The 11,530-nt window shown below is 45.0% G+C and overlaps 2 protein-coding genes across 3 annotated transcripts; one reads left to right on the forward strand and one right to left on the reverse strand.

Moving 5' to 3' along the window:
- Positions 1-329: 329 nt before the first annotated feature.
- Positions 330-5,239, reverse strand: LOC135485147 (uncharacterized). 2 transcript variants are annotated; one of them, XM_064766917.1, is made up of 3 exons: positions 4,045-5,239; positions 3,095-3,143; positions 330-755 (listed from the first exon to the last, which is right to left on the reverse strand). In XM_064766917.1, the coding sequence occupies exons 1-3, from the start codon at positions 4,564-4,566 to the stop codon at positions 736-738; spliced, it is 591 nt and encodes a 196-aa protein (XP_064622987.1). In that variant the 5' UTR covers positions 4,567-5,239; the 3' UTR covers positions 330-735. The 2 variants fall into 2 exon arrangements, with proteins under 2 accessions (XP_064622987.1, XP_064622986.1); XM_064766916.1 differs by lacking the exon at positions 3,095-3,143 and having other exon boundaries at positions 4,045-5,233.
- A 626-nt stretch (positions 5,240-5,865) lies between these two features.
- LOC135485135 (metabotropic glutamate receptor 4-like) lies at positions 5,866-11,462 on the forward strand. Its single transcript, XM_064766897.1, has 8 exons — positions 5,866-6,358; positions 6,519-6,652; positions 7,069-7,262; positions 7,685-7,883; positions 8,156-8,220; positions 8,552-8,749; positions 9,102-9,227; positions 9,728-11,462. Exons 1-8 carry the CDS (start codon positions 5,873-5,875, stop codon positions 9,877-9,879), a joined length of 1,554 nt encoding a protein of 517 aa, XP_064622967.1. The 5' UTR covers positions 5,866-5,872; the 3' UTR covers positions 9,880-11,462.
- Positions 11,463-11,530: the final 68 nt, after the last annotated feature.

An 11,530-nucleotide genomic window follows, 5' to 3' on the forward strand; every position in this document is an offset into this window, starting at 1 on the left:
GTTCGATTCGGTCGACAAAAGAGCTTCGTTGACACGCACAATCGTCCTGGTTGTTCCTATGGCTTTGTTGTCTTTCACCCTGGAAAGGAAGGACCTGTGGCCTATCTCGGTCTTTGAAGACGCAATGTAAACGGTTTTGTCGTCAATGGCTGTACCCCCCCCCCCCCCCCCATCCCCATAATGAATAGAACTTTTAGCAAAGATGTCATTCTCTTTGAAATCATTCACAGCTTATTTTTGGCTCTAAAGGCCCTGCGTTGGTCCAACCTTTGTGACAACAATCTCTCGGTTGGAGGCGACTGTCTTCAATACATTGACGTACAACCGCCTTCAAATATAAGTCTTTATTTCTCAAAGCTTTCACACGTCCATTCAAATCATATTCTATACACAGACTTGCTTACAACATAATCATACTACACGACGAATTGAAGGCAGACACACGTTAACAAATCTAATAGGTTTTTGCATTGGATATTGCCGAGCAATTAGTTTCGTGTGACCCAATGTACAGCGTCACATGTCCCTGGTCTAGGTTCTGCTATAATAAGTCCTGGCCGACTTGATAATCATATGATTGGTAGTTCATATGAGATCTATTTGAGCAACAACTATGATCTACTCGCAGACCCGAGAGCCTTCCCGAGAGCGCCCAGCTGAGGCATTGAAGTCCTTGGTTTGTGTGTGTCATCGAATGCTGTCTTGATCACTTTCCAACTCGTATCCGCAGCTTGTTTAATCTTCCTTACTGACGCCTGCAAAAGGTGAAGGGAAAGTTAGAATGCCTTGCTGAATAAGAAGCATGTAGGGCCCACTTCAGGGCATAGAAACTGCAAAATGCGTACACGATCCATTTGGCAAAGGGTTGTGACTGTCGCCTCCGTCTGGCCCATCACCAATGGGTCTCAGCCACTGCCTTCTGTGGATTGATCACTTGCGACATCACAGAGAAGATGTCAGTCTCGATACGAAGACACTCGATCATCCAACGAACTGGACAGGACCAGTAACAGGGGAAATTAAATAGACGAACGTACAGCTCAGTCTCCAACAACCCATAACCCACCGATTCCAGACATATAGGCCTTTGTGCTTACTGTCAATTAAGTCGCGTCGGCTCTGGTCCGATTTAACAGTATCTTGGCGGCGACAATCAGTTCCAGCAGGTTGTTCCCCCAATTTACTCTAAGAGACTATTAATTGTCGTCCTGGGTGGATTATTTGGGTATAGACAATATCAGTATCAATACCAGAGAGATAATGTTCACCTTGAAGAACCTTCAGTTGCATTTCAATGTGAAAGTTTGAGTTGGGACAGGTGTTGTCAATTAGGCCAGGCGAATAATCAATAAATGCATATCATGTTTTCATATAACTTGAATATGTTTTGGTTTGAGATATTTCTGAGTTTAGACGAGTATGAAATGAATGTTTCAGTCATGGATGACACAGCTGATGACATGGATATCAGTCTTCGATGACATCACGTTATTTTGCTTCTAAGAGCAAAGTAACTGTTTCATTGTAAACTTAGGAAATGCACGGGTTTGGACTCATGTACACTGACCAGTGACTGATTCCACAAAGAGAATGTGAACAATGGCGTTTAAAGTGTTAGACAAGTAAGCTGTTGTTGTTTGTCTTTGTTTACGTTTATCCGGTTGGAAAGACCAGGCGATCAAATACATCATGATTGTGGCTATATCAATACCTGTAGGTGTCAACTCAGAATGCATCCAACCAACCAGCTTACAGTTTAGGCATAGTTGGCATAGGCCCAGAACTGCGTCATCGACCACAATTTAAACTACTTCGTCCTTCATGTCATTGATCTTGATTGTGTGTGATGACCCTTGGTATCGACCTATTTCGTCAGGTGCGACAAGTGTCCTCACCATGGTTGTAGTGGCTGGGTCACTGCATATTTTCGGTTGAGAGCCGGTTTCGTCATCGGTTGCCCCTGTTCAGAATTTAGCTCAACACTTGAAATATGTGTATAAGAAATTCATTATTGTTTATTCACGGTATCACCCATTGAAGTGCCGCCAGCCTGATCAGCTGATGAGACACTCTTTAGGCACAACTCCTATCTAATGCCAGGCGCCAGGCGAAAAGGCAGTTTGTATCCGCTGTGGTGAGGTTGTGACTACATCTGACACCACTATGGAAGCCATTTGCGCGAAAAGCCATAATAATATCCAACATTGATAATGACTATGTCAAAATTACAGTATTGATCTCAACACCAAAACTTAGATGTTGAGGTCAATATTTGACGAAAGGCCCAGCTTAAAGCTTTTAGGCTTGATGCCTAGCTTTATCCCGCACTTCGTGTACAAGGTTAAGTTCGAAGGATTAAAGCATTGAATCGATTTTCGGACACAAATATGCAATAATTATGCACCATGATACATGCTAAGGGAAGGAAGGGGTACGTGCAAGGACAACCGATGACGTTGTTTTGGACTGAGCATTTTGTAATGACACACGTTAAGCAAAATCCTTCTCAACTTCCTGACTTTTAAGGATGAGGAATGCCGGGTGAAGGGGATGTAAATTGATGCAAATAATACTACCTACATGTAGTCGTGACAGAAGTAGCAATAAAGTGAAATCTGACCTACGAAATTACTACCAGTTGTGCAATTCAGCCATTCGTGAGGTGTTTTGTCTACAGAGCAACTCGTGTCTCAAAGAAATCCTTTCCGACGTTTTCAGCACCGGCTATCCCATAAACAATGAAGATTAACGAGAAACCCATACTGAACTTCAGCGGTATTGCCTCCGTAGCCTCCGCCATGCTTTGTCTGGAAGCTGAGCAATGTCAAAACGTTGAGGGTCTATAGATGCCAGAAACCAGTGCACTCCACATTTGGCCAGCCTGTGCTTGATGTCCTAACGTTGTCATTGAAGAAAGCTTTGGTTCTATCGTAGCCATAGAAACAGCCTAAGATCCACTCAGCATCTCTTCCTTTACCTCAACAAGTCAGTATCGCGTGACAGCAAGTGCTTAGCTGAATATCTAGTTGACAACTTGTGTCGAATAGCTACAAACCTAGAAGTGCATCAACTACTCAGTTACTCAGCAAATTACCTTTCCTCCTCAAGGATGGCAACCTCACAGGTTCAGGGGAACGTTTCATCTGACAATCATCAACAAAGACCAAATTTAGAAGGAAATAGCATGTAGGCCTACCCATGATCCAGTACTCATTATACCACGCTTTTGGCAACAGCAAGGAAAGGATAAGGCAGCGACAAAAGGGGCATTGCCCACCTGATATCAGTATGTTCCATCCGAGGAAAAAGAAGGTATGACCAGCAGAAAAGAGGTGGCAAGGTCTACCGCTTTAGGATTGCCAGAACTGGTGGGATAATGAAGTTGCCTATGCCGTGGATCTCCCCATCGTTACCCTTACATCACACCATAGCCATTTGCGATGTCATAATCGACATCTTAGGGAAGTGAAGACCGAGGTAACAAGAGTGACGATGGATGTGGCAAGGCTTATTGCATGGAGAAAAGGCCGAGGTTGGCAATGATGAAAGGTTTCTTATATAAGCTGCCATTTTATCTAACATTCTAATGTTAAAGTTACCATTTCCATAGCCTGCCATTCGTAAGGCCACAATCTCTAAGTCATAATGACGAAGACATGTGTGAAATGGCTGAGCAGCATGGCATAACTATATATATGACATACCATGCCTTTAAAGCGAAAGTCATGCTAATGTAAAAACCTCAGGAGAAATTTGAAGGAAGACATTCTTGGTGCTTTGTGGTAGTTGTTCTCAAAGAATGTGAATTGGTTAACAATTTTAACTATTCACTCGACTGATCTCTCTGTTGACCTTATATCAAAATTCGTCACCTTATAAGGTAAGCAGTGGGTATATTGAGAAAGAAATCTATTTTTTCTTGATGATGAGATTTACTCTGGTCTAGCCAAATATGGGGAAGAAGGAAGAAGGAACTATAAAACCTGACGCATTTTAGTTTGAAGATATCTTTGCCAACGATGGTTCCTATCATGTAATACCCACCGATCGTCTAAAACTCTTCCTGCTTTCAGTTGGCTTGAAGTAGACATCAAGACATTCCATAGAGTTACTGTCACAGTTGCCAACCTCCTCGGCCCTCTTGGTGTAATAGTCACTATTGTCCAAGGGGTCCTTGGGCTCATCCCCTTGAGACACCTCCTCAGGGCTGGGAGACCGCGTGCACATGTCACCATGGTCACCAGTTTCCACAGCATTCAAATCCATCACGTGATAATGAACACAGTCTGATTTTTCCACCGTGCAGTCTACGTCAGTTGCGTCATGATGGGCTAATTCGAAGTGAGGGTCCATGATATGTACATCGCTGCACAGGCTGGCGTTGTCACCAGGGTTTAGCTCCTGAAACTCAAAGTTCTTTTGCTCCTTGGACATCTTAACGCTTGAGTATCTCCCTCGCTGGCTCCGGAACAACTGTCTTATAAACCCTCTGCTCGACTGTTGTTTTTGTTTTTCCTTTTTGTGCTCTTTTCGCCATTTCCTGAACTTCTGTATGAGGTTCGCCATTGTTTTCACGAGCACGGTGCTTACTGGTGAGCAGGTTTGGATGAAGTAGCCAAATATTGTCCTAAATTGGTCCGGCGTCACGCAGTCATGACGTTTCCCGAATCTGTTATATACCGAATTGACGGCAAATTAGGCCCTACCACTCTTATTGCAAGTCTGTTAGATACACTGACACGAGTTATGATCACCCTGCCAGTGTCACATCAATCCTACTCGTAGAGTACGAACTAGAGGTAGTAAAACTGATTTCGTAAAACGCCACAGAATCCCTCACCTAAAGAACACTCCTGCTCCTCGAATACTAGCAATAGTAAAGGCTTTTCGTCATGACCGATATAATCATGATATTCCTTTACAGTCCACTCACAATCACCAATACGTTGGTTGTATTCAACTGCTATACACAATCCTTTCATTACCAACACCAGATGTAAACACTGATCAGCTGTTTTGAGTCACTTTTGCGTCAAACAAGCGAGTCCTCCTTGGATGTTTGGCTCATCCGACAACTGACGGTACAGTCACGACACTCGGTGACAGATCAACAACCAAGCCGATGCTGGAGTAAGAGCAATCTTCCCGACAGCCAACAAGGACAGCCAACGTAAAGCACGTCACTTTGTTACCCGGCCATATCTATATACATACAGGTGGAGGTTAAACCAATACTCAACAACCCTCCAAACCTATTGACAAACCATGGTCTACTTTCAAACCAAAATAGTCTGGGCAAGCTTCAACATGGTGTTGTGCTAATTCGGGCACAATGTTTAGCCATATATTATTAGTGGAAATTATTTGAATTTAGAAGCATAATATATGTCCCCTTGGTTAAAGTGTTATAGTGCTCATGCACCCATTAGCATGTTAACAGTTAAGGAATATGGAGACCTACTGCTGTATGGTTGTGAAAAACTATAACAACAATGCATTGCAAGTCGGGCTTTTAATTGAATGGAGAGCTATCACTCCCCATCAAAATGTCAGTGCATTCCAAATGAGAAGAGACAGCAGCTCTCCAAATGAACTAAAAAATAGATTGTAAATAGCCCAGCGTTCAATCTAGAACGGGTGAGATTGAGAAGCATGTTAACCCGTAGTATCAACTTAGGCTTTTGTTGTATTGCTGCCGACATCAATCATGGAGGATGACCAATCACTGGAATGGTAATAACGGAAACGAGTTCAGCCATTCCATATAATTAGAAGTAAACACCCCTAATGCGTCTGTAATAATTGAAAAGTCAAACCAATTCACGATCTAGGTGGGATGCGTTATTCCACTGAGAGATTGCCTCGATGAAACATGACGCTCAGGGCTCTCATTCTTGTTCTCTTTGCCTTTATTTCACCAGGATGCACGCTGAATCCGCTTGTCGCCGAATTAGAGGGTGACGTGATCCTTGGCGTGGTGCTGCCGGTACACCAGCGAACAGGTATAAGCAACTGCGGCCGCATCAGCAGCCACGGGATACAAGCTATGCAAGCTATATCCGATGCCCTTCATGAGATCAACAGCCGGACGGATTTTCCTCCTATTGTGATCGGAGCGGTCTTCCTTGATACTTGTAACGTGCCATTGAGGGCAGCTTCGCTTGTCATGAGCCATTTCCAACCTGATGGAGTCCTGGGGAATTTGGCGAACGTGCTCAAGATCAGGTGTCCTTCAGGGCAGCATCCAAACATTCAGGCCGTCAGTGTGCTGCAGAAGGTGGTCGGAGTCATCAGTGGAGCACGTTCATTCGAAAACCACCGGTTGGCTACGATCTCTGGACTACTCGGCATACCTGTGGTAAGCTGTAGGCCAACCATAAATAACTGGACAGCTCTTTGACGAACCATTTTCTTCTAGATCTTTAATACATTTCTTAGTTATCGATGAAGTTTATGGCAATAGAGACACCCAGAAGCAGTGTTGATGGGTCAGTTAAACTCTCTATCTTCTCGTTCAGGTGAGCTATCGTTCATCATACAGACAGGTACCGCTTGGGGACATCGCTCGCCTCGTTGGTAATGAAGTACCATTCTTGACCTCCTCTCCCGATTTCCCCCTGGACGAGTCGCCACCAATCTGTGAGTTACTTCGGTAAGTCCGTCTCTGCCAGATCGCTTGTGACTTTGGTCAATCCTGCAATCTGAATGAGAGTTTAAGCCAGGGATCCTGGCACCTCGAATTGAGTATACAGTGAAACCATTCTAAGCGGACACCCCTCTTTTAAGGACACCACTTGTCAGTCCAATATCGAGAGGCTGAGTATATTTCAGGTTATGTCAGGATGATGGCAGTCCCGAGGGTGTCCTTATCAGAGAGCTGTTCTGCTGTATTAGCTCGAACCCGTAGCGGTGCTAGGGACTCCGTGATAACCAGGATTGGAGGCAGTTTATTGAGATGGACTTCTCTTCCTGTCTGATGATAGGGTCCAGAGACCAATAACTCAAACCGGCCTCCAGTAGCAAACTTGACCAATAAGTAAATTTATCTTTTTGTTTTGGCTTCTGCAGGCGACTTGAGTCGAACTATGTGTCGTTGGTCACTGGAGAAGACTACGCCTCATACATGATTTCCAAGGGGATGGAAACATGCCTTCGACGAAATAGAATCTGCATTGCCGCCAGGTTAATGATGAAAGAAGAAAGCAGTCCACTTGAATATGAACAAATCCTAGACGGTTTGAATAGCCATCCATCAGCGAAATGTAAGTAGGCACATACATTACCCGTGACCCTCGGCTTTTGTAGCGAATATGCCTCGCGCTGGCAATATCCGTTCACGGGTCTTCAAATCAATCACGATGTTGGAAACGACCACCTGACTCTTTCCGAGTTTGCAAGATGCAATATTTTCTGAAGACAGTAACGCTTACTCAGCTGATGTGCCCTGCGGTCAGTGAAAAAAACCTGGACTTTTCAGCCTTGAGCTTTCCAATAGCCTTTTTACTCAAATTGTATTGACAGACGGGTGGCAGTAATTCTGTTACCAGGTGGCGAATATATTCTGATGACACAAGAATCTGCCAAAAGAAGTCCAGAGCAACCGATCGATGTGTATATTATTTTCGGGGAGCCGCGGTCTCCGCCATGCACTCTCCCCTCTGGTATGTTACATTACTTCTTACAGACGTTATTGTCATCGACGGCAGGGGAAGCAAGAACGTGCGTGGTTTGTTTGCTGCCGCTAGAAGGCGCGGTCTGACTGGAAGGTTTCGATGGTTGGACGGCAGTGGTTGGGGGGCTGACGGGTCCTTTGATGTGACCGGTCTTGAGGACGTCATCTTAGGCGCGATTACGGTACAACCTCGGCCCATTGAAGATTTCAGGTAGGCATCAAAATGTCCCACTTCATGTCCGTTGTTGCCTAGGGCCAACCACTCTATACGCCTGAGGCGCCCTCTAGGTACCAAGCAATGCACACTCTCCAACTTTCATGTTATATCGAAGCTTTTGCCATCGTCAAGACAGTTTCACCATTCCCAAATGATCGTGTATAATATAGAGTACTACTAGCCAGAGCATCGAAATACGACATGTTTTCTGCAGGGTCTATGTATGGATTCGTTGACCGACAGCCCATGCTGATCCTTTATTTCAGATTGAAGGAAAGTCATTCTAGCCAGCCCTCTGTGTTCGCCGAGTATCTAAAGCCCAATATTACCGGTGAGAGTTGATACAGAGGCAGATGCTTCAAACGACTGGTATTTCTGAAGTAGAAGACCTTCTGACTCTAATACACCTTCTTATACAACATGTAGCTTCGTCTGCAGTCTACTCCAAGTGCCTATCTTGGGGAGTGCCGAGTCGAGATGACCCATGTGAGCACGTGTCAGCAATGATAGAATGTGGACGAAGAAACGCCGCCTTGTTTAATCGGAACCGGTTTAACAAAGATTTTGATGTGATGCATCGTCGTTGAATAAATGGTATGCGATCACGTGACCTGACGTCAACGCGTTACCGCTTCTGATACACTATTCCGTTTTCTCTTCAGAGGGTTTCATTAACCCTGAGCTGATCTACGCCCGGGAGGCTGTTTACGCCTACGCTTACGCCCTCATGGGAATGTATCGAGAACTGTGCCCTGGTCGGCCAGCGGTGGGACTCTGCTCCAGAATGTGGCCGAGTAATGGGACAGTGCACCAGGGAAGCCATCTCTACAAGAAGCTTAAAGAAGTACGCTTCTCCGAAGGTACGACCACCTGTCAATCACTTGCACATCTTACAGAATTCCCAGTGCCAGTGATCACCGGTGGCTCCTGGGATCGATTCGGCTGGAGGAACTTTCTCACCAGCGCTACCACACGCCGTAGCGAATCTTCATCAGTTTTCCATTACTCGTGTATACGTGATCCGTCGGAACATCGCAGAACCTCTTGATGAGATCTTGACGGGAACCTTGGTGAAGCGAGTCGGTGATTATCCGCTTCACCCGACTTGCCTCATAGGTCCTGGTCTACCGTGACAGCTACAGAAGAGCCAATGGTCAATTAAGTGCGGCCTGATCATATGTACGTATTCCTCGATAGACTTATCTCTTTCAGGTGCTGGCCAACCGTTCTACTTCAACAGCAGGAACGAGGGAAGAAAAAACCTCCTCTTGAAACAGTACACAAAGGTGGATGGTCGTTACTCCTGGCAACAGATAGGAACATACGAAGACACTGCAGGTTTGTCCTCCTTCAAATGTCTGATCGAGGTCGGACCGCAGGCCAGTTTCCACTGAGGAGGCAAACCTGGGAAACTGCGTAGCTTTCACCGTGTTTTCACAGACGTTAGATTTATTTCGATGTAGGTTTTTGCCTTGACAAGCACAGAGTAGGAGATTTTAATTACATATGGTAATGGCCATAATTGCGTGTACACAAAGTAATTGGAACTGACCACAAACTCTTGAAAGAGGCAAAACCGCGACGTTCAACCGAACCGTTGTAGTGGAATCAGACTTGATCCCCAGGCCCCATTCGGTCTACATCAGCAGTGCATTACCGGCCAATGCTGGCCGGTCTACATGTATCGGGACATGTATATAATTCACGCAACGCCATGATGTTGACTTCAAACTTGTACGGAAACTGGTAGTAAACATGAAGTTGTTAGAAGTTGCCATGCAGTGACGAAACAACCAATTCGAAACCTGACTAGTTTTCCTTTTCCCTCCTCTTTGCAGACTTGGAAACCAGGCTGACAATCCAACCTAGCGCCTCCCAAGCTCTCGAGTCCTTGACGCCCTCCGTCTGCTCGCTTCCTTGTCAAAGCCACGAGCGGAAATCTTACATGACATCCCCAGGCTGCTGTTGGATATGTGTGAATGGGGACTAGAACATGTACAAGCTGCCGACGCCAACGACGGAACAAACTGACCAGCCCGACACGATCTCCACGCACCGATTCCAACCATCCTGCGGAATGGCCCGCCTACCTCGAACGCCTGTAAGAGTCGATTAAAAACTGGTTCCAAATTCATACATGGGATGGCGTTCGAGTAGACACGCTATACAGCGTCCGTGTGACAAGTGACAGTCCAGTGACATTTCATAATAACACTAAGCATTTTTACAGACTGGAACCGGTCAAGTTCGGTCTCGTATTGGCCTGGACGTGCACAGCCACACTTTTTCCCATGGGAAAGGATAGCATGAGACGGTTCCTGGCTGATGTTACAGCAAGTAGTGTACGAGGTTTTTGTAATGGACCTGAAACAATAACTCTCCAACCCGAGATAAAAGCGTGTTTCGACCTTGTTATGAGTGCGCTAAAGTCACCTCGAGTCTCGGCGAACTCGTGCTAAAGTCACCTCGAGTCTCGGCGAACTCGTGCATGTACGACTAACCAGCCTGGTTACTCTCAGGTAGAACAAGCATCAGTAATTCGGTGCACGCTAAACTATGCATTCTTGGGAGCTTGCCATATCACCCTAGCCTATTCACCATATTGAAATTCGACGAGTTGGAAGTATCATTCCATTCCCTGCTCAAAATTTGTAATCCGTACCTTCAGCATGTCGCTGGTCAGTCAGACAATGACATCCTAAATTGGGCAATTGTAGCCCGATCGACTGAGCTGTCGCCCACCGATACCCTGTTCAAATCTTACTATTTCACCTCGCCTAATATAAGTTTACAACCAAATCACCACTGTAGAAGGGTGTTGGCAGTTAAGCTGGCGTTGAGGTGTTATCACTCTGAAAGTATCAGTCCAGCTGCTAGTAAACTGGTCAACCGATTGACACAGTCTACAATGTAGACCAAAAATGCTGTCATAAATTAATGTTCAGGATGTTTGTCCTTGAATATATTGATATCCCTGATTGGTATGACCATGATGTTGCACAACACTTTATTGTAAATACGCGTTGGAGGTCAAAGATTGTTAGGGACGGCTTATAGAGACAGCTGAAGCCAGCAGATAAGCATCAGAGTTATGTCACACCCCAATAAAGCTTTAGCAAGTAGACCTAGGCGACTAAACACACACAAAAAACCATGACACTAGAATAATCAGTCCGTGTTGATTGATGTTCAAAAGACAGTTTTGTTCCATCGCATAAGTTGCGGTTCCACTACAGCTAAGTCCGGACTACATCCGAATTAGTTGTGCTTCCATTACAGCTAGTCCGGACTACACAAGTCCGGATCTCACTAAGAGCGGTCTTATTAAGTTCGGATAGGACAAGCGGATTTAAGCCGAACTTAGAATAGACCCGGATCTAAAGCAGAAATGACCTGTTATGGAACCGATAGATTTCACAAACCTGTGATGTTCCCAATCCGCCATGAGTTTGTTCGGATCGGTAATGTCATACTTGGGTAGTTTACTAAATGGCAATTTAACGACCAGGTGATATATTTGTTAGGTTCATCAGCTGTCCCGTATGTACTAAACCCGTGACATATTCAAGCAGAATTATAACCAATCTTAAAGAAATATCACATTGAGTGGTTAATACTTAAAATGTGTTGTTTAAGCTGAC

This window comes from Lineus longissimus, chromosome 3 (genome assembly GCF_910592395.1).
Source record: "Lineus longissimus chromosome 3, tnLinLong1.2, whole genome shotgun sequence".
Classification (NCBI taxonomy): Eukaryota; Metazoa; Nemertea; class Pilidiophora; order Heteronemertea; family Lineidae; genus Lineus; species Lineus longissimus.